The sequence below is a fragment of the Bicyclus anynana genome, chromosome 11 (assembly GCF_947172395.1).
Source record: "Bicyclus anynana chromosome 11, ilBicAnyn1.1, whole genome shotgun sequence".
Taxonomy (NCBI): Eukaryota; Metazoa; Arthropoda; class Insecta; order Lepidoptera; family Nymphalidae; genus Bicyclus; species Bicyclus anynana.
The window spans coordinates 2,663,285-2,686,007 of NC_069093.1; the positions used below are offsets into that span (position 1 = coordinate 2,663,285).

The 22,723-nt window shown below is 37.4% G+C and overlaps 3 protein-coding genes across 4 annotated transcripts in view; 1 reads left to right on the top strand and 2 right to left on the bottom strand.

Moving 5' to 3' along the window:
• LOC112049539 (WASH complex subunit 1) overlaps positions 1–16,966 on the bottom strand; it is a 58,681-nt gene extending 41,715 nt beyond the window's left edge. The window contains exons 1-4 of one of the 2 annotated variants that reach the window (XM_024087473.2): positions 16,826–16,966; positions 12,057–12,462; positions 11,021–11,314; positions 9,980–10,371 (exon numbers count right to left, since the gene is read on the bottom strand). In XM_024087473.2, coding sequence (XP_023943241.2) covers positions 9,980–10,371; positions 11,021–11,314; positions 12,057–12,431 — 1,061 coding nt within the window. In that variant the 5' untranslated portion in view covers positions 12,432–12,462; positions 16,826–16,966. Of the gene's footprint in view, positions 1–9,979; positions 10,372–11,020; positions 11,315–12,056; positions 12,463–12,550; positions 12,692–16,825 lie in introns of those variants that run through there. The other variant, XM_024087472.2, reaches the window with a different exon arrangement.
• LOC112049538 (cytokine receptor) lies at positions 12,756–16,819 on the bottom strand. The gene has a single exon (XM_024087471.2). The coding sequence runs from the start codon at positions 16,512–16,514 to the stop codon at positions 12,756–12,758; it is 3,759 nt and encodes a 1,252-aa protein (XP_023943239.2). The 5' UTR covers positions 16,515–16,819.
• Positions 16,967–17,246: 280 nt separating the features above from the next.
• LOC112049542 (transmembrane protein 94) overlaps positions 17,247–22,723 on the top strand; it is a 30,766-nt gene continuing 25,289 nt past the window's right edge. The window contains exons 1-5 of the mRNA XM_052884191.1: positions 17,247–17,449; positions 18,429–18,685; positions 19,439–19,546; positions 20,204–20,352; positions 20,803–20,955. Coding sequence (XP_052740151.1) covers positions 17,337–17,449; positions 18,429–18,685; positions 19,439–19,546; positions 20,204–20,352; positions 20,803–20,955 — 780 coding nt within the window. The 5' untranslated portion in view covers positions 17,247–17,336. The remainder of the gene's footprint in view (positions 17,450–18,428; positions 18,686–19,438; positions 19,547–20,203; positions 20,353–20,802; positions 20,956–22,723) is intronic.

Here is a 22,723-nt window from a genome sequence, read left to right on the forward strand (position 1 = left end):
ATCCCATCCAGAGATAATTTTTTTTAAGTTACCTGGAAACTCTGAAAGGTTAACTTTAAAATAAATTTACTTATTAGTAGGTAGGTACATAATCTTGTATTTTTTAATGGATAAGGTATTTCCTTTTATCTCCAGAATAAAGGTAGGTATCTGGATTAGTAAATAAAGTGAATAGAGTAAAGGAAAGTGAATGACACGATTGAAATATGTAGCTATACGCGGTTCATGAATCACGATACAGTAGGTACGATAAGCTTGTATTAAACTGTGCTCGGATCATTTGTGTTTTGTTACCCGACTGCGGCGAAGCCCAAAGGAGGAGTATGTGTTTGAATGTTATGACTTGTTGTTGTATGCGGGCGACGGGAGGAAAGGACTGCGCGGGTGTGAAGTCGTACGCGCTGGGCATCGTTACCCCCCTCCTGGACCGCGCCGACCTTCGGGAGTGTTACGAACAAATTTGCCAAGCACACATACTGATAAATGATATGTCATTAGACTCGTCTAGATAGGCCGAGTGTCACTGGATAACTTAGTTTTTAAAAAATCAAAATGGCGGATTTTATGCACTTTAATGTGCAAGCTCATAAAACTTTTGCTCAGCTTGGCATTGGTGACAAGAATTTTAACCGACTTCCAAAAAGAATCGTATCGTATTTACAGCGATATTTCCGTCATTTGTAAACCGTTTCTTTTTTGTTTGGATGAATATTCTTTCAGGTTAGTCCCATTTTTTTCATGTCAGGATCTGATAATGGCATCCTAGAGAAATCTAGGGGAACTATCGTATCGTAGGGACAATTAGTGCGTTTGTTCATTGTTTCATTATCTATTTTAAATCACTACAATTTCATGAAGGTATTTATCTTTTTTTTTATTTGTTCACGTAGTGTGGAGGTAATACCTAGATGGCATCACCGAAATAAATATGTTTAAGAATACGACCAATCCTTCAAGATCATTGACGTAGTATCAGCCTTAATTAAATCAACCAATCAAAAAACACGCATTTTTATTTATCATTTCCCATTTTACTACAATTTACAAAGTATTTTATTTGTTTATATAAAAAAAGTTTATTTACAATCACAAAACTAGGTGGAAACACAAAGTTAGCAAATGTAATTAAATTGCTGCATGCGGGCAGCCCTATGACATGTTTACGTACCGCGCGGCTGTAGGTATTTATTTCAAAAATACGGCCGAGTTATTATACTGCTTGTAATATCTTTACTGTGCTATGGTTAAGGGAAAAATGGAAGTAATTAACATCAACAACGTAATTTGCTATTGTCTACCGACACTTAATTGATGAACATAACAATCAGTTATCCGCGGAAGGTAGAGACATATTAAAATATTTGCAGTTAAAACATTTAATAGGATTAAGGGCCACATGGATTAACTTGGTAATGACCGTATGCTATTGATAACTAATTAGTGTTCGATATCAACCCATATTCGGATCACTGCTGAGCTGAAGTCTCCTCTCATAATGAGAGTGGTTAGGCCAACAGTCCACCAGGCTGGCCCAATGCCGATTGGCAGACTTCACACACGCAGATAATTAAGAAAATTCTCTGGTATGCACCTGCAGGTTTCCTCACGATGTTTTCCTTCACCGTTTGAGACACATGCTACTTAAAATCTTAATTTAATTTCTAATAAAGTCTTTCTAGTGTATTTGATCTAAAACATTTCAATAGTAAAGACGTATTTGTTTGTTTATTTAACTGCAGAGTTTCAGTGAACAAACAAGTCAACATAATATCCCAAGGAAGTTGTGTTGTCGGAGTAAAACATAGAGAATATGCACTTTGAACTTATTTACTCGTATCCGCTTGTCGTTGACATTATCAAACTTATAGTAGGGGAGCCGAAGAGGGAATCTTTGCAGTTACTCGAGCGCGGCAGATAAACAAAAGGGAGTATACCTTGCACGTTGTTCAGTACCTCCAAGTATGAGCCTTTAATACGTGGGTACGTTTAGGGCAACCAAAAAAAAACTAACTTCAGAAATACTCAACCAGCACGTCAGATTAAGATAAGGTAGGTGGGAGGATAGCTAAAAGGTGTACATTTCGAAAATCTGACGATTTGAGCGTAACGTAATGGAATGGGAGGGTTCTAAAGTTACAAAATAAAACCCTTATATTTATGTAATCGAGCCACGAATGCGGTTATTTTTTTACTTAATTTGAATGAACTATCTCCTCTACCTCCTGAATAATCGGTCTTGTTTTCTGATGATTTCATTTAGCCGAAGTAATAAAAATTGTCTTTAAAGAATCGATAAGATTTGGTAGATTAGATCTACCAAATCTAATCGATTCAATGACGCCTTAGTTACTGCAAATTTAGCATCCCATGCTCCCCTACTATTAGTATTAACTCACGTATTCAAAGCTGAAAAATCTATGGAAATTGGTAACGCAAATATTTCAAAATGAATAGTTTTTTTATCTCAAACATTTGGCCATTTTTTTTTATAATAAAGGCTTCCGCTACGTCTTGTTACGTCAAGGACGTTCGTACCTATACGTCAAATACAAGATATAACTGTATTGTAAAAAATCTTATCTTATTTAATATAGATAATAGTATTGAACATTTTTCAATAGCATGGTTGTAAAAAAATCAAATCTCAACTAAATTAAATCTATCAGAGGAAAAACTCGAAGCAATAAATTGATTGTTCCATTGTCAAAGCAGAGACAATATAAAATTTCCTTATAGTTTGACAAATACTATTTATTTATAAGCAATTATATTTATTGCAAGTCATCGCCTTGTCCTAATTCCACGCTCAGTGGAGTCGCCACAACATCTCGTTTTCACTCACTTATCTCTTCTTTGGTCTTTCTCTGCTTTTATGTCCTTCCACGTTTAAGGAAGCACTATCATCAATATTATTTTAATTCTTTGTAGAATGAGATCTCTAGGTCAAGTTGTTATGAAGACTTCGAGTAGATTCAAGTATTAGAAACAAGTGTGTTAAAGTTTGCAACAATAACCGAAAGTGGGGTGTACATAACTAGTAATATGTTTGGAAGCCATAGGATTGTTCAAAAGAGCAACTTGAGTTTCTCGTCGGCTTTTCTCAGCAGAACCTGCCTTCCGAACCGGTGGTAGAGTCTTTAAAAAATAGTGAAAATTGACATTCTGGGTCACGAAGGAGGAGTATGAAATTTAACGGGTCACAGTAGAATAAAGTTTGGGAAACGCTGCAATATAGGCTTGCGCTTGACTAAAATTAAGCCTGAAGAAAAGCATTAATGCGGTCTAAGTTGGAGCGCGCTTACCTAGAAGACGCCTATTCACTCTCGCTTTGAAGGTGATCAAATTACTGACGCCGGAAGGGCATTCCAAATCTTTGCTGTACGAACTAGAAATGTTGATGCAAATAGTGTGTGCCACCAAATACGTAAAGGGCACCTTATCTACTACACAAAAGTGACGTGAAACCTTATCTCCGCGCGAATAACATTACAAAAGCAAACGCCAATGTTATTTGTACAAATGGAAGTTCCCGAGAAAACGCGCACGCGCTTTGTTTTCAAAGCCGCTTCCACTTAGCGAATACCGGGAAACGGGTTTATTTTGTAAACTCCGAAACCGATACGACTGATTGAATCGAACGTAACGTTCGGAAACGCGTGTTGCGAGTAATTACAACTTTCATAAAAATAAATGCTACTTTTGAGTGACTTTCTGCTCTAATTTAGCTTGTCCAACCAGCTATTTGCAGTTGGGTTTATGGGTCAGCACAATTTTTTACCTAATTTATTTATTTGGGGTGCCATTTGTATTTTGATTGTGTAAGTGCCGTAGGCTCCTGAATGGAAGAATCCAGAATCCTCAGCGGTGTCACCGAGGGGTTTCGGCGAACGCAGAAACATCGCCTGATGGGGCCCGAAGGCACAAACGGACCAACTCTCTAAGGGCGTCTCGGACCTCCACTTAGGAAGCCATTCTGGAAGTGTGTTTTGACCTGGGCGCTCCCGAGATCGTGAGTTAAAAGCCCACATCCGGGTGATGTCAGATATCGGGGTCTTCTGTGCAGCTTGTGTTTGTGTTGTCAGGGGAGCGTTGTCGGTCGTTATATCATCGGCAGGATCGCAAAGGACGTTTTTTGGGCGTCTAGATCTACAATGGGCGTTGGAAACCGGGGTGTAGTCGCAAGCCCCAACAAACCGACTTGCAACAAAGTATAAAATGACTTTTGTTTGTACATTTATGTCAAGTCCATTTCTAGACCTTCCATAATCCACTTTTTTACACAAATCGCTCCAGCAATTTCAGAGGAATTGATGCTCCTACGTACATAGTCGTAATAAAAAACCGGCTGAGCCTAAATTAAATCATTCTCCACTACGGAAATCGTTTAAAAAAAAAAGAGAATTAATTAATTAAATTCATAGAAAATTTACAATACGATGCAAGACCAAGATAGCTGTCCTTTATCAATACAAGAAAGATACTCGAAGACGAATTCTTTGAAGTGCGCGGAGAAAATTTAAAATTCCAATGTTCATGTTACGCAGTGCATTCTAGAAGATGTCAGTATGTGCGTACGAAGAAATGTTGTGTAGGCATTTCGATCTAGTCGAGTCGTGAACATCCTATTATGTACGTGATGTTAGGGTGATAACTGATAACAAGTATCTATGCTAGCTAATATTATCTGTACTATAATAAAAGATTAAAAACTAAGTATTTGTAATTTTGTATTGTAATATTTTTTTAAGTAATAAGAACGAACTGCTAGTAAGTACATAGATTAAACGATAAACACATAAAACATCAGTAATTTAGTAACAAGATGCCAAAAATAATTAAATTATGTCAAATGTGTAATAAATTTAAATTTTGCTATTTCCGCGAAATCTGACTAATGCGTACTACAACGTCACCCAGTATGACTAGCATGCAACCAACAAAATATACCGTGAAGTGAAATAGACAAAATGGTCCCTGTCCTATCTCTTTCGTCCCAATGCAACGAAAGAGATAGCAATATTTCCGGTTGCGCTGCTATTGGTGGCTCTTCACGAAATACGTCCTTGGTCGCATGTTAGGCCCCTAGGCTAATACATAAACATAAAACCATATACATACGAAGATACGTTTCACGTATAAACAGGACCATAATATTTAGAAGTTGACTCTACAATATATTCAAAAAATCTATCAATAAAACATTTCCCGTATGGTACGAAAAATATTTCCTTTAACATCATCTGCTTATGTTTTAGCTTCGCTTTACTTTTGTACCCCTACCTCAACCCTACTCCTACCGTACCTCTAAACTTAACCCTTACCTTACCCCTACCCTACCCCTACCCTAAAAAGAACATTCCGTAAAAACCAACCTCCTAGTTCAGCCGTTCTCAAGATTTGCGCGAAGATGCAAGATTCATTTTTATATGTATAGATAGATATGTTTATAAAAATCTTTGAATTTGAATTTGAAGTCGCGAGCGTTTGCTAGTATATGATATTTAAGGTTTGCTAGTTAATGATCCCATTCATGCCACCAAACAGTACCCAACAAGGAAACACAAGCGATGCCGAGACGCCTAAATCTAATAGGCTGGAAACATTTCGGCCGAGCGCTTTTAAAAAGGCATTTACGCACGTTTATCTCACAAGTACCCCATTTGATATTCTATCGACGGGCCGCGCTAGGGTCAAGTGACCCATAACTCTAATCCGACTCTTAGTTGAGCGTACAATTTACATTTTTCTCCGAAACCCTTTCTATTGCCTTCCTTTTGTGGCTAACGATGCCACTTACAATTCATGTAATGCAACAACCATTGCGACCGGTTTACTTGAAAAGTGTACGTTTCACGTATTCCAATAACGAAGTTGAAAACGCCGCTTTAGTCCCGGCACATCAACGAGGAACTGTCGTTTTGAAGTTTTTTACGGAAATTATTTAACTTGCCCTGTTGTGTGGGTTGAATTTTTGAAATTTTGAACTTTCTAAAGTGCTTGTAAAGTAAGTCTCTTGAAATAAGGGAGTTTTGATGCCAATTTAGAACCACTATTATTTTCAAACGTTCTATTAGTATATTCACTTGCACATTTTCGGTGACAATGCATTAAGTATGATGACCACCCTTTTCGACATTTTTATACTAAACTATTTAACTCGCCCTGTGTGAGTAAAATTTTTGACGTTAATTTTGAACCATGAATAAATCAAAAGGTAGAGGAACTTCTAAACCAGAAAAAACATACGTCGAGCTTGGGTCGATTTCTCGTGGCAAACATGGCGCTACATGTAATTTTATTTATTACTAGCGGTCGCCCGCGTCTTCGTCCGCTTAAAAATCGATGTAAACTTTCAACTACCCCTATTTCACCCCTACCTACCCCTTTTTCTAAGCTTCCCGCGCAATTTTTAATTGTTTTTCTGTCATCACATTAAAAAACAAATTTATGAAATTTATAAAACAAATTTGTGAAACAAATTTGATTTCGGTCCAGCTGTTCACGCGTGATGGCGTGATCAAGGAATATATGGATTAATTTATATATATATTTATTATTTACGTCTCGTACTCTCCGCGCCACGTGCTTGTAACACCACCAAATTCCCAATTCCAGAATCACATGACATGAAGCCTAATATTTCGTATGAAGACCCAGGAATTACTAGATACACAGTCTAACCAATCGATCTACGAAGCTATACTGTTCTATAGTTAATCCGAAATTCAAGCGAATCAATCAAAAAGCAAAGCTTGTATATCACATAAAATGGTATCATGGTAAACTATCGCTGGCACATTCATCTTTTACTGCGAAAGCTTATTCACAAACTGGTTGGCGCAAGAGAGAGCTTCGTTTGTATCGATCTAATCTTTAACGTACGCATTAATTATATACTCTTACTAGCTGACGCCGCGCGGTTTCACCCGCGTGGTTCCCGTTCCCGTGGGAATCCCGTGGGGATAATATATAGCCTATAGCCCTCCTCGATAAATGGGCTATCTAACACTGAAATAATTTTTCAAATCGGATCAGTAGTTCCTGTTAGCGCGTTCAATCAAACAAACTCTTCAGCGTTATAATATTAGTATAGACAAGCAAACGCCCTGCGATATTAGCAATACGAGGATATATTGTACGACACTATTGTGTCATATACTCACAAATAACGTGGTTTTCAATTGGTAAAAGAATTTTCATTTATCATATTAAAAAATGCTTCATGTTGCTTCCTCTCCGTGCCCATTAACTCAAATACAAAAATATATTTATTTTTATGATCGCGTAGTTATAGTAAAAAAGTATTAACATATACCGTTCTTTATTAATGGATAAAACGCAAATGGTAGATACACCACTTAATAATTGTCTATAACTAATTACAATAGTTTTGAAAAAATCCCTAGAGTTATCAAGTTATATTTTTCGGATTTTCCAAATTATTTTATCTTTAATAAATACCAAGTCAATACAAAGTACTGCAATACGTAGTAAATTTCAGATAATTAGGTGGTGTATCTAACATTTGCGTTTAATTCATTAATTACGGGACATCCTGTACATACACAGATTTATAACAAATTTTATATAGTATATATTTTAGGTTATTTATTTAAAGCATATAGATTACGAGTAGTTAGTTTTTCGGTTAGTAAGTATGGGTCTCTATTTTCCTTGACCAAATTTAATTTAATAAGGCTATTAATATAATAAGGATAGAACTTTGAACAGTGGTTCGATAAGGGTTACGAGTACATTCAACTTGCCTCGCTGGTCAAGTGGGCTAGGCTAGGCTAGGGTTTGGATCATGAAGACCAATTTTATTTTTTAATTCTTTACAAGTTAGCCCTTGACTACAATATCACCTGATAGTAAGTGATGATGCAATCTAAGATGGAGTCGGGCTAACTAGCTAAGGAGGAGGATGAAATCCACACTCCTTTCGGTTTCTACACGACGTCGTACCGGAACGCTAAATCGCTTGGCGGTACGTCTTTGTCGGTAGGGTGGTAACTAGCCACGGCCAAAGCCTCCCACCAGCTAAACCTGGACAAATTAAGAAAATCTCCCCAGCCAATTAAGAAAACCTCAATCGGCCCAGCCGGGGATCGAACCCAAGACCTCCGTCTTGTAATCCACCGCGCACACCACTGCGCCACGGAGGCCGTCAAAAGCCAATTTTAAACACATAATTACCTTGTAATATAGGCTACATTTCAGCCCCATATACCTAATAGAATGGGAATTACATGCATTAATTACAGTAAACCACTTAGGGTATAATAGTAAATAAATACTTTGCTCTTCAAAAAAAGCGTTATAATGCTTCTGAAGACGACTGTCCTTACCAGTACTAATACCAGTCAAAATTTTACACCCTGGTAGTAGGGTAAAAAATACTCCATACACCCGTTCGCGGGCCGATGAAAGTCGAGATAAAATCCCCTCTTCATGAGAACGCAATATCAACATGTGTTTGGGGTACGACCCCGTATGAAAAAATCAGGTAAGAAAGCTCAGATTACGCCAACCTCTGAATATGTTTTCGAAACTATACTGAATACTCGTACAGATCTTTATCATAAACTAAACACTTTTTTATGAATACACCATTCCTAATTGGACTGGAGTTTTTTAGCTGTATTAAGTTTTTTATTTTAACTTATGCAAAAATACAGTGAGAACTGAAACTAAGTTTGAACTCTCAAATTCGTTTAATGTAGGAACTGAGACCTGTACAGTTGAATAGACAATCTAAAACTTAATTTAAATATCATTAGATAAAACCGTGCCGTTAAAAATGGAAGGTCTATAGCTCCCACTGGTAACAAATTATAGTTTTCTTTCTTAACAGATTTGCTAAACTATACACAGAGGCACAATTATCCGTCAACTTTAATATACTCGCGTCATATTGAAGAGGGCGGATAATTGTGCCTCTGAGTATATTTCAGAATTACGTCTTTTTAATGCATTGAAATGCAAAATAACTGGTATTTGGCAGCTTTTCCGCTATTTGGAATTCAGAATAACTTCACTTATCTATGACGTGAATGGAAATATTTTTAGCAGAATCGTTTGACGAAAATATTTTAAATTTATCTACCTTTTTTCGGTGCATATACATGATCTTATTTATTTATTTAAAGCTTAAGGAAAAAGTCTAAAAGTCGCTTCAAATTTTTTTTTAATCGACCTGTAAAAGCCGCGTGAAAATTCTTTTACAGTAGCTCGGAGAATATACAAGGAAGGTCCTAAACGTTCAAACGTCGAAATTGCATCCTCGATCTGAGACTTTATACATATATACATAAGTGCCAATAGGCAGCCCTACCAGTCAGGTTCTAACACACAATGCTTGACGGCAAGGATTAGCGTAGTATAGTACGTCCCTGGACGAGTTCTATCACAAAAAGTACTACTACCCACACTTAGACTAATAGTAATAACCTAAAGTCACGCAACCCCTAACAATTTTTCACTCCAAACGAAAGTCACTTGACTATGTGAGCTTAAGAGCTAAGCTAATAACACTCGGCGATACGCACACAAGCGTACTTATCGTTAGGCGTAGAGATGCGTCGAGGGCTCCCATTTCGGGGCACATAAAACGAATCCTGCGACTACGCACTATCTATGTTTTATAAATCCGTGTATCCACAATAGAAAATTAATAAGTAGAGATAAAAGATTTTATACTAGTAGATATGTTACTAACACGTCGAAACTGTGGCGCAGAAAGTAATCAACAAAAGTTATTTAAACAAATAATAACTAAATATTGTGTACAATGTCGAGTTGTGTGTTCAAGTGTAAAAACTATATGTATAATGTAAGTAAACGCAAAATTGTGCATTTGTGTGCTCAGTGGAGTAGCTAAAATCGAATCACTTTTTGCGGTGATTTTGGGGACACCCAACTTGTCTATAGTATAAAAATATAGTTGGTATAGATAGATTATTAATATGCTAGCACTCACCCATCATTTGTTGTTTGGAAGTCCATCGGCGGCGGTGGTGGTGGTGGAGGCGGCGGCACGGGCATACTAGGTGGCGCAGGCACGCTCGGTGCTCCGGGTATGACAGACCCGGGCATGCCAGACCCAGGCGTGTCGGATCCAGGAACAATTGGTGGCACAGGAACTACCACTATCGGAACGGGCGGTGCGTCCGTTATATCCGGCACCGAATCGTTGAGGTCTTGTAAGTCCGGCAACTCGGGTAATTCTATTTCCGGCACAGCGTTGAATGGGCTGACCGGCGAGGTGATGGCCGAGGGTGCGATGGACCCGTCGCTTGTGATCAGGTACTGAACGTCACCCGCGATGCCCGGCAAGTGTGGCAGGTCGAGCGGCATGTCCAACTCCGGTACCTGGTCACAGATATAGATAATAGTACTCACCTACATTAATTATGTTCTTTAGGTACGTTGGTCTTCAAAAACCCATAAACGTATCCTATAAATGAAATCCTGAATATTTATGCTACAAAAGGATTGGATCATTGAATGAATACATCATCAGCTTGGTATCGACTTATTTTTACTAGGCAGACGTCACTAATGTAGTGCCTAAAGGATACATACCCAGTAGCGGGCACTACATAAATGCAATTCAATTAGGATCATTATGCACCTGTTTCGGAGAAAAAGTTTGTCATTTGGTTCGTAAAAACCCTAGTTAAAAACCTTGTGCACACCACTGTTATAAATGTGAAAGTAAGTCTGTCTGTCTGTCTGTTACATTTTCACGGCTAAACTACTGGACCGATTTGGATGAAATTTGGTATTGAGATAAATTGGTGCTAACGTGCGACTTGAGTGAAGAGAAATATACGAGTAGACATAAATTTCATCCAATGGCATCGTATTTGTCCCAGTCCGTATTTCCGGTTGTGAAGCCTTTGGTTAAATTTTGTCTATTTCACTACACGAGATTATCTTATTTGTCGCAATACATAGGCCCCGAGAGATTTAAAAAAATCTAAAAAATGAAATCAATCGTCGCTAAAACATAACTCACCATTCCCATACCAGGCGCGTACATGTATTCGTCTATCTCGCGTTTCAAGATGTTCCTATTCATTATAGATGGCGGCGCTTCTTCTAGAAGATTCTTCTCCACGCTGGCACTAACGGTGGGCACATACACCGGCGCCTTGCTCGGGGCCCCCACATATGGGCTCTCGTCAGTATTGTATATCAAAAGATCGCCGACCGTTGACACTTCGTTGACCACGGCCTTCAGATTGAAGTCCTGTTTGGCCTTCGCTGCCTTCGGTTCAGCCACTTTCACGTGGAAGAAGTGAAGCTTCTCCTAAAAAACACCGCAATAATTAACTACTAGCGCACGCCCGACTTCGTCCGGATTGGCCGAGCCGGATTTGCCATGTCGCAAAATCAATTCTTAGCAGACGTCTACAAACTACCTCCCTGCCGAATTTCATATTAGTACGTCAAGTGGTTTTCCAGATTTCGCCCTTTCAGATTTATATATTAAAATTGCATAGATATTCAAGAAAAAAAATGCTACAACTAACGTGGCGCGTACATAAACAAGCTAATGAGTAAGTACCATATAATATGAACGTCCGTTTGACGGCTATGGCGCAGTTGGTAGTGCTGTGGTTCTCGTCGAAAAATCGCCGTGCCACTTGTGCGGGTTCGATTCCCATAAAAAAAAATAAACAACTGAACATGGAACCTCCCATATATCTATACTAGTATAATAAAGCTGAAGTTTGTTTGTTTCAAAGCAGTCATCCCAGGACCTACTGGTTCGAATTGAAAAAGTATTTTTGTTTTGAATAGTCCATTTATCGAAGAAGGCTATACGCTATAGGCTACATAACATTCGGCAGCAATCAATAGAAGAAGAGGGATAAATTGTTGGAGCTTTCTTTGCATGAGCTGCGTAAATGGCTTAAGTTACGCAATAATCATGTATGACATAATTGTTACACTTTAAAAGTTTATTTTTTAAGGTAGTAAGGTTTCCGCAGACGAAGTCGCGGGCGTCCGCTAGATACTTTGTATTAAAATAGTAAGAAATAACATACCTGAATCGCTTTTTCGTTCGATTGCCTCTGAGACTTCCCGCTCAGAGTAACCTTTTTGGATTCGTAGTGGTAGTTGTTGGTATCAAAAATCGATTGATAGTTCTCATGTTCAATGGAAGCGGGATACTTCGCACTAGAGAACACTTTGATTGCCTTCTGCATACCAGCAAGTGTCTCCACTTTAGCTCTTGACAAAGTGATCCTTTCCTGGAGTTTAGAGGTCTTGTCTGTGTTCACTTTTATTCTGTTCATTATACGGGCAAACACGTCATCGACTATTCCGTTTAAATTGTCTAGGGTGTCAGCGATCTGCAGGATGGTCCCTTCCATACTTAGATCGTTGGGTATCAGATTGATTTTGTATATACCCTCCATTTTTACGTCTTATGTATCGAATAAGTAGAATCTGCAACAATGTATAGTGTTTTCGAGATTCTTCTATTCTTTATTACCTCACTGTGACTATAGGAACAGCATTAAAGAAATAACCTCACCTATAAGCTTGTTTTATATCACCTAAAATAAATTAATAAGGCACAAGAATTATCACTAGATACAACACAGAATATCTGTGAGAAACAAAAACGTCCCATAACTTATTATTGGTAAAGCTACTAGTGTTCTGTTCACGATTATTGTGTCACTGCGAGTCTATTTGTATTTATCAGTACTATATCACTTCTGCACACAAAGTTTGCTTCAATTCTTGGTCGTCCGCGTGGGCGACTCGGCGAGAAGCGTGTGTAAATTATCATTTGCGGGGTCAGTGCTCCATGAAAACCGACAATAGGCGTCGGGAGACATCGCCGGGTCTAGTATGGCAGACTCCTCGGCGTGCGGGCCGGCGATCATATTGTTCAGGTGCTTGTTGATGACTATGTCTGCTGTACTGACGTACCCACTGGAAGCTGGCGGCTTCAGCGGCGTAGGATTACCCACGCTCGACTTGAGACTAGGCAAGGAATCTAGCGACTGCAGCTGAATGTAGCTGTTGTCTGTGCTCTGTTTTGTTGGTGGTGGCAAAGTAGGCATAGTTGGCAAGTTTTCAGGTCCCAATAACTTGGGTGGCGATGGCCCTAATTTTGGAAAATCAATTCCGGGCCTCGGTTGTGCTTCTGCACGAAGAACGTATCCTGACGATGGCTGCGATGTTTTCGGCGCTGCCGTGCTCGTAGTGAATACAGGCGGTTGCAGACCGGCCATTACATAACTAGTGGTAGACGGTTGCATAGCGACTTTAGGTGTCGTATTTACTGCGTGCGCTGGCGCCGATTGTACGTATCCAGTTCCTGGATTGACGATAGGCTGTTGAACATATCCACTTGTTGGATTTTTCTTGAAAGCTTTATCACTAAAATAGGGGGAATCTTCAGCTGAACTCTCAGTCTCATTCGCGGATGAATCTTCGTCTTTTTTATCATCACCATCTACATCTTTGACTTGTTGTTCTACATCTATAAAAGATGAATTGGAGCCATCATCTGATGTAGAGGCTTGTCTTTCGATAGGGCCGCGCACAGATGAATCTGAAGATAATGCAGTACTGTCTGTGTGATCGCTCGCCCCACAATTGTCATCTTTTTGTTTTGTGTCAGGTGTAGAGACTGTTGTTTTACTATTGGGCAACAATAACATTTCATCTGAGGGTGGCTTTTCATCCTTGTTTGTAGGACTCCAACTGCTAAACGCATACTTTGAGATATCTTTTTCAGGTATTCCCAAACCATTTGGCAAGACAGGCTTGATATCTTCCATTTTTCTATACTTTTTGTACAACTTAATTGAACCATATGCTATACCTATTAGGGCAAATACAGCTATGAAAATCAGAATCATAGTCAAGCCATCTTTGCCTCTGCAGGCCACAGTGCTCGGTTCACTCCATGGACCAGGATACTCCTTGTCAGTATCATTTGGGCCTCTTTTAGGCAGGGTCACATTAGTGTCTCCTAAAGCCCCATTGTATATATCATAATCATAGTTCACTGCTCTAACTTCATAAGTTTCTGTTGATACAACACCTTCACAGTGAATCAAAGATAATGACAAATCTGTTGTATCTAAAATTTCAGGTTTCAAATCATCTTTAACCCTTCTTATCTGGTAAAGGTCGACTGTTCCCCCTGCATTTTCAGGCGGCTCCCATTTAAGCATATCAGGATTGTTTTTTACAGTTGGTGCTTTCAGCCTGCTGGGAGGCCCAATGCTTGTTCTGACAAAAATGCTGTCATTATAGTGTCTTTTAGAGCATAAACCAATTGGAATATTACATGCCTGAACAGACAGAGAGTAATTAGTGAATGGCTGAAGTCCTGGCAAAGTGATAAGACGTTTTGAAGTATCAGTTCCAGACACATTGTCTTCATAAATTGTGTCATTATAGTTCCATATTACATATTTGCCAATTATACCATTTCTATTTTGTGGTGGATCCCATGATATTTGCAATGAATCATTTGTGACATTACTTATCTGAACATTTCTAGGTTTTGTAGGAGTATCTTCTGATGTAGTAATGACGACAGTTGCATTTTCTATATTCTTTTGTCCATGTACAGTATTGAGAGCAAATGTAAATTGGTATGTTCTAAAAGAATATAAGTTCTCTATGGTCACATCCATCTGCTTTGGATTAGATATAAAAACATATTTATTTTCAACTGATTTGTCACATTCACTACTTGTTTGAACAATTGGACAGTAGGATATGTTATAGCCAGTTATGATGCCATCTTTGAGGGCACAGTCCATTTGCCATCGTAATGTGACAGAGGACTTAGTAGGAGCATCATATTTCAAATGCACCTCAAATCGATACATCACAAATCCCTCTTTGGATATGTCACACTTTGCCCAGGACATGCCACTTGTCTTTGAACCCTTATTTGCAGATATTGCAAACTGATATCTGTATTCTCTTGGTAAATCTATTATATGATTAGTCTTTTGTGAATCTAGAACGGTAAAGTTCAATCGACTAATACATATCTGAGTGGTATTGTGTTGGCACCAGAACAGTGTATAATTGTCAATATTTTTTAATCCGACCCATGATAACTCATACGTGCCATTTTCATATGCTAACTTGGTAAAAGATGTAACTTTTAAGGAATGAGTGTCCTTTTCTGGTGGAATGTACATATGACTGCTGTTGACAGAAGAACCTTTCACGTTGAACGACCAGACTGTAACATCTAGAGCGTCGAGAGTTGCATTCAATGAGACATAACTCATACTCTTATTTCTTTCAGGGAATACAGTTTGAGTTCTGTTATTTTGTGATACAAGTACTTTGTATGTAAAATTTGAACCAGCTTCTTCCCATTCCTCAAGTTGTTTCCAATAAACATTAATAACTCTATTTTTGTTGTAGGTAGATTGGTCAAAAGCTCCTGCTATCATATTAGGTGGTCTATCTGGTATTTCACTGAGAGTTGTGAACACTAAAAATCCATATTCTGACCAGAACTCTCGAGAGGCAGCTTTCTTTGATTTTATATAGATACGTACCTCATATTGCATATGAGCATATGGCAGATCTGTTAAATTAAATGTATACTTTTCCTTTTGTTTGGACGGCAAATTTGATGTGTTCACTGTTCGGAAATATGTTCTATTATCCACCTTCGCTATCTGGTACTGTATTATATGATCTATTCCACACTTTAAGAAATCAACTATGTTATTAGGAATCTTCCATTGGATGACTACATTGTGAGTACCAACTTTACTTACATTCAAATCATAAGGAGGATCTGGTATGACAATGGCAAAGTGATCTATGATAAAATTTTGGCTGTTGAATCCAAATACATTTTTAGCATACAGGTAAAAGTACTGCGTTTCTTCCTGTTGCCTGTACCTAGGATAGCTAGTTGTGTTCCACACACAGTATTTGGTTGAACCAATTTGCGAAGGTACACAGGCGGGAGTCACATAATTCATATGGACAGAAAAAGTTAATGTGTATTGAACAGATGATAGCATGGATAGATTAGTCCATGAGCAATTTAATATATCTAAATTTTTTGATACACATTTGAAGTCTGTGACATTACCAGGTGGACTATCCACGAGCACCCTGCTGGTGCATCTTTTATTGGTTCTTTCATTATGACAACAGTAAGTTTCCACCTGCTTCTCAGGATGAGGAATGTACAACCGCCGCGTTGTGCTGTTCACAATTTCCGATTCCAACGTATTCTGACCTATTTTGAACTGAATATCATTGGACGTATATTTATTGTCTGTAACACAAAACAACTCCAGAGGGTCACCATATTTGATATTGATGTCACCTTGTGGATACACAGCCACCGTTATGTCTACGGTGAGGCAGTTGGCGAAGATACACGGCAAACATAAACACTTTATCAATGTACACCAAATCCATAGTTGGAAAAGAGCTCGTTTCCTGGAACCACTGCACTTAGTTCTTCGCGATAACAATTCTGCCATGTTATTGACCTATACACCTTTCGGTTGCCACATCACGATTTATAGCACTAATCTTCACCTCGAGGGAACTATGATGAGAAATGATAAAGACATTTCTTGTTTTATTTTTATGCAAGATCAATGGCGCACTGTCTGCGTCGAGTCCGAACGATGACAATTACTTGACTAACACTGAACGCTACACATCACTTTAATTTATCTATTACGTTGTATACATCGCACTGAAAGATTTAGTCTCGCTAAGTTTACAATAAACATCGGGACTTGAATCCTCGCTAACACATGAAAAGTGAATACGCCTTACTACTTACATAAAAATAGAAATGAAACTTGAAGTATTTTCATAAATTCTGAGTAATGCCAACTTCACTCCGGTCATTCGGGTGTTGAAAACTCGAAACTTTTGATTGATAGCGCAATGTTGCCGTTTTAGAAAAAGTTGCACCACACCTTACCAATCTTCCAACTAACTTGAGCATAAAATATTACAAAGGTTAACGAATCAACATAGATGTCATAGGAATAATCTCTTTTTGTGAAAATACGATAGATTTGTTTATTTGCTGCGCAGACCTTGACGTACCAAAAACCGTTAAAATTCACAATCACAATTCTAATAGTTCTCCGTCTACGGATTAATAGGATACACCCATAGACAAAAGATAAAAATGAGGGTTCACAGATCAAATTGAATTCTATGGTGTAAGTCTGTGGTCAGCTGTTTTTGACATTTTTGACGTAATGTTGTTGTGTTTTTTTTTAATAATTTTCATTACGATGATTTTATTTTTACTGTAAATAAATATGTGAATACTGTTTATAATGGAAGATAACATACAACACGACAAGGGATACTCGACGAAGGCTGCATTGAAAAAGCTGAGAGATGACATACATACTGTTATTGATGAACATAAACTAAGAAATCGCATAGGGTATATATTTACCAATTAATTTATAATGCAATTTTGAGCTGAACAAATAATTATTTAAAAAAATCAAATTGCTTAGAGATAGTAAATTAACGATAGCACAAATCGCATTGGAAATATTGTGCATACTTTAAGTTTCTCTTTCAACAACTAGATCAGCTATTCAGTTAAACATTTTTTTTTTCTTGCCTGAATTAATATAAGATTATTTCATTCATACATACAGTCCATGCCACTTTATTCTGAATCTCATGGTGTAGAATTCTAAATATCTGCTTTAAGAACACATCAAGAGGTATCACTGTATGTCTCAAATTCATAGTAGTAGTAGCATAGTACAACATATACAACATAGTAGCCTGAGAGGTCATTTTCTTCCCAATTCCATCACCTTATAATTAATTTAAAAAACTGAAAATCAAATTTAGAGTTTTCAAATCAAAAATTAGTATAGTTGTGCTATCTAAAGTTCATCACCTACTACAAAAAATAGTAGGTGAGTTCTGCATTGGGCCAGGGTGGAGGACTATTGGCCTAACCCCTCTCATTCTTTGAGGAGACTCAAGCTCAGCAGTGAGCCAAATGTAGGTTGATAATGATGATGACTACTAACAGTATTTACAGACAAATAGAAAAATGCAGGATATTAGTGTTATTTAAAATATATGTATACTAATATTATAAAGCTGAAGAGTTTGTTTGTTTGTTTGATTGAACGCGCTAATCTCAGGAACTACTGGTCCAATTTGATTTTATTTCTACGGGAAGAAAAACTACGCGGATAAAACCGCGCGGCGTCAGCTAGTAACTAATATTTTCTCAAACAAGAAACTACATCCAACATTATTCATTTCCAAAATATTATTTAATTGGGATAAAATGTTTTTGTTCTTAAAGTTTTGGTCCCAAACATTACAGTCTGCAGACCACAGGTCAAATTTTTAATCATGATTGAAATAAAGATGAAATGTATTTTTTTCAGACTTGGTATTATAAAGAATATCATATCATTGACATCTGAGAAAGTTCTGTTATCTGGAATAGCATACACTGTGACATTAGTTAATATAGTATGTTTAATATTGACATATCTGGTTGGAGGAACTATCTTAGCACAAGGATATTTACTTTGGGAAGCTTTATTTTTATTTATCTTACTTGTAATTAATATTTTGATAGCAGCAAACGAAGAATATTTGTACAGAAATGAAATACCACATCGTGTTAAGAAGGTATTAGGTAAGAAATATGAAATAGTATATTATTATTCATATAATATTAAACTTTATTTGCTCTTAAAATGTTAAGGATGTTTATGAGCTAAACATTATAGTAAACAATCAATTATTATATCTATACTAATATTATAAAGCTGAAGAGTTTGTTTGCTTGTTTTTTTTTGCTTGAACTCACTAATCACAGGAACTACTGGTCTATCAGACGAGACGCCTTTAGAGAGTCGTTCTGCCCATCTACTCTGCTTCTGCCTTTGGGCCCCATCAGGCGATGTTTCCGTGCTCGCCCAAACCCCCCGGTGACGCCGCTGAGGTCCCATAAGGCTACAATATACCTGTCAGTAATAATCTTCTGATCCCTGTAGAGGCAGAGCAATGCACTCATCATTCTCAACCCATATTCGGCTCACTGTTGACCTCAAGTCTCCTCTCTGAATGAGAGGGGTTAAGCCAATAGTCCACCACACGGGCCCAATGCGGATTGGCACACATGCGGAGAATTAAAAAAATTCTCTGGTATGCAGGTTTCTTCACAATGTTTCTTCTTCACCGTTTGAGACACGTGATATTTAATTTCTTAAAATGCACACAACTGAAAAATCAGAACTGCTTGCCTTAGACCAGATTAGAACCCACTTCCTCCTGAATCAGAGGCAGAGATTGTATCCACTGGGCTATCACAGCTCTTGATGATCTCTTGAGCAATGCACTGCTATGTTATTATTAAACATTAATACAATTTATTTCTTTATTACAGAGACCCTAGATAGAGCCATAGAAAAATGTCAGTGGAAAGAACATCACTACCCACACCTATGTGCTCCCTTCTCGCCTTGTGTTATCCTTCAATGGACTTACAGGGACGGTGAGATAGTTTTATTTCCTTTTTTCATATGAATTTATGAATTATTAAATAGTAAGCATTACTGCAGTAATAGTATGATTATAGTTGTTAATTACAGTACAGTAATTTTCAAATGAAATTTTGTTTAATGGAGCACTTCAAGAAAGAATTTGCCCACCCCCCTCATATTACAGTAATCTATACTTGTAACAGGTCAAATTCTGTACATTAAAGATATTTTGAAAATATTTGTCAGTGTCTACTTTTACAATTTATAAACATATAGCAAAAATAGTGCTATGATTGTTAAACATTTCAGTAAATTCTAATTAATTCCCTGCTAATATAAATAAAAAATATAATATAATATAATATAATATAAATAAATTATAAATAAATAAATATTTGTGTTGTGGTCTGCATTATAGCCCTACTGATTAACAGACAGGTCATTGTAGAATGTGTTCACTGTTAGGAAGCTACACTACTATAGGCTATATAATTTTACTGATTGCATTTTTGGCATCAGTATTGATCACTAATCAGTTAATCACCCCCTAATAATTATTTTGGAAATATATTTCATGTACAGAAATTACCTCTCTTCAGGTTTATTATAAGTATATATGTATGCTCGGCACCCTGGAAAGGCTTGTAAATTGTTCTTATTTTATGCAGGAATCATAGTAAATCTTCCATGGGCGTTGTTAGTAGAGGGAGACATAATCGTGCTCCGACCGGGGCAGGAGGTGCCAGGGCACTGCCAGGGTCTGCAGCCGGGTGATGCTGAACTATTCTTTGGGCAGATTTTTCTATCAGGATCGCAGGTAAGCTCATACTTAATATTATAAAATAGCGGACGAGGGCGACTTCATTCATTCGAAGTATGATTTTTTCTGATAAAAAGTAGCCTATAGGTATGTTGCTCTATAACCTCCTCTATCTTCCAGTGGAAGTCCCATAAGGATTAGCCTGGATAAACAGAAAAACAGACAGACAAACAAAAATTTTAAAAAACTTGATTATGTTTTAATGTCATTATGTACTTGAAACAACATAGTTATTTTAAAATACCAGACATACACTTCTGGACAATTCTTATGGAAAGTAGGTATTTGTATATTTAATATTTTTATTGGAAAAAATCTAACCAGTTTAGATAGTACCTAATGGGGTCCCATTTTTTTAATTGCACCAGAGTCCTTGGTTACCTAGCTACGCCAGATGCTTATAAGTAGGTAGACCTGACCTGTGACAGTGTGATGCCTGTATTGCAGACGAAGGAACATCTGAGCGCGCCTCGCGTCCGCTCTCCGCATCCGAACAAAACGTACCGCATGTGTGAAACACCATATTTGAAGAATTTAAAATTGGCCCTCGACCAAGCCACCGCCAGACCTGTGACTGTGTTTGAGAAACAGAGGTATTTGGTAAGTTGTACAGTGTATCTATACTAAAGCCATACTCAATGTGTAATGTTTACCAACAAACAAGTTAGAAATTAAGGTATCTAGAAAACGTATGTCGAAAGTGTCGCTTAGGCCTTATTTGCATGAGTCTTTTTAACAGACCTTAAAAACGTGTTCAAATACAACAAATGCATAGCCCAAGAATATATTCACACGACAGCGTTTTAAAAACACGACGACGATGTTTTTCTTTCGAGCAGTGTTGCATTTTCAATTTTGGGCGTTGAAAATAGATAAATTCATTTAACTTCATACTCTCTCGTGCGAATGAGGGCTTACTATCATTTAACAGTAGAAGTACTATAGTTTGAAGGTCGAAAGCGAACGTAATTTCCATATTTATTTATTATTTAAAATTTATGCAGTGTTTGGAAGTCCTTACAAGAGACCTATGTCCAGCAGTTAACATCCATGGACTGATAATAATGATGACAAGTGGTTGTAAACTAAGCCAACTTGAATAGGGATGATGACAGTTTTTTAAATTGTATATAAATTAAGAGTATGCTAATAGTAAAGCAATTTTGTAAAAGTAACAGGGTATCTGCGATCATTACCTTCGGAGCTACAGGGATTTAAAGAGTCAGATTTGCGGCGCTGCCGCGGATCCCTGATAAACGCCCCATACAAAATGGTACGCTCTTGTGACGTCGTAGGCAATTAATGATCGTTAGATTTGTATGGGCGTTTAAACAAAATTACTAATATCTTTGTTATTTCTGCGTTTATGTTTATAGTTCATGTATTAAAAAATTACACATTTAATGTAAGGAAGCTAAAACTGTACGAATTTTCATCTAATTATGATAAAATATTTTTAATAGATTTTGAACTAATAGATTTTAATAGATTAATTGCATGCATACCTTCTGCGTTCTATCACTGAGATAAGAGGCAATGATAGAACGCAGAAGGTATGCATAAATGATATAAAGTCGCACGGTTCCACTACCATAATGGGCGTCCCACAGGGTTCAATTCTGGGTCCTTTTCTATTTTTAGTGTACATAAACGATTTACCATACCATGTCAGCGGCATATGTGAGATTGTACTGTTTGCTGATGACACATCCTTAATTTTTAAGTCCGACAGAAATAAAGATAACTCTGACGACGTAAACCGTGCCATATCGCATGTGTCGCATTGGTTCACTGCAAATAATCTACTTTTGAATGCCAAGAAAACTAAATGTATTGAGTTTTCATTGCCAAATGTTAAAAAATTAGATAAGTCTATAATGATCGATGGTGAAACACTGGAAATGTAGAGTTCCACAGTTTTCCTGGGAGTGACCTTGGATTGTAAACTTCAGTGGGGTGCTCATATAGAAAAACTGTCTGGTAAACTTAGCTCAGCGGCATTTGCCGTGAGAAAAATAAGACAGTTTACTGATGTTGATACAGCTAGGCTTGCTTATTTTGCGTACTTTCACAGCGTAATGTCTTACGGTATTTTATTGTGGGGCAAGGCTGCCGATATACAATCTATATTTGTTCTTCAAAAAAGAGCAATTCGAGCAATATATCAATTAAAATCACGCGAGTCCCTTCGTCAAAAGTTTAAAGAAATAGGTATACTAACAGTAGCCTGTCAATATATATATAACAGTATAGTATATGTAAGACAAAATATTAATTTGTACAAACGAAAAGGAGATTTAAACCCACGTCTTACTAGACACGGGCATAAGTTAGTTATTTCTGCATATCGTCTCCAAAGAGTAAAAAA

What these genes read in the sequence shown, in the direction of transcription:
- LOC112049538 (XM_024087471.2), bottom strand. Translation starts at nt 16,514, where the DNA reads ATGGCAGAATTGTTATCGCGAAGAACTAAGTGCAGTGGTTCCAGGAAA.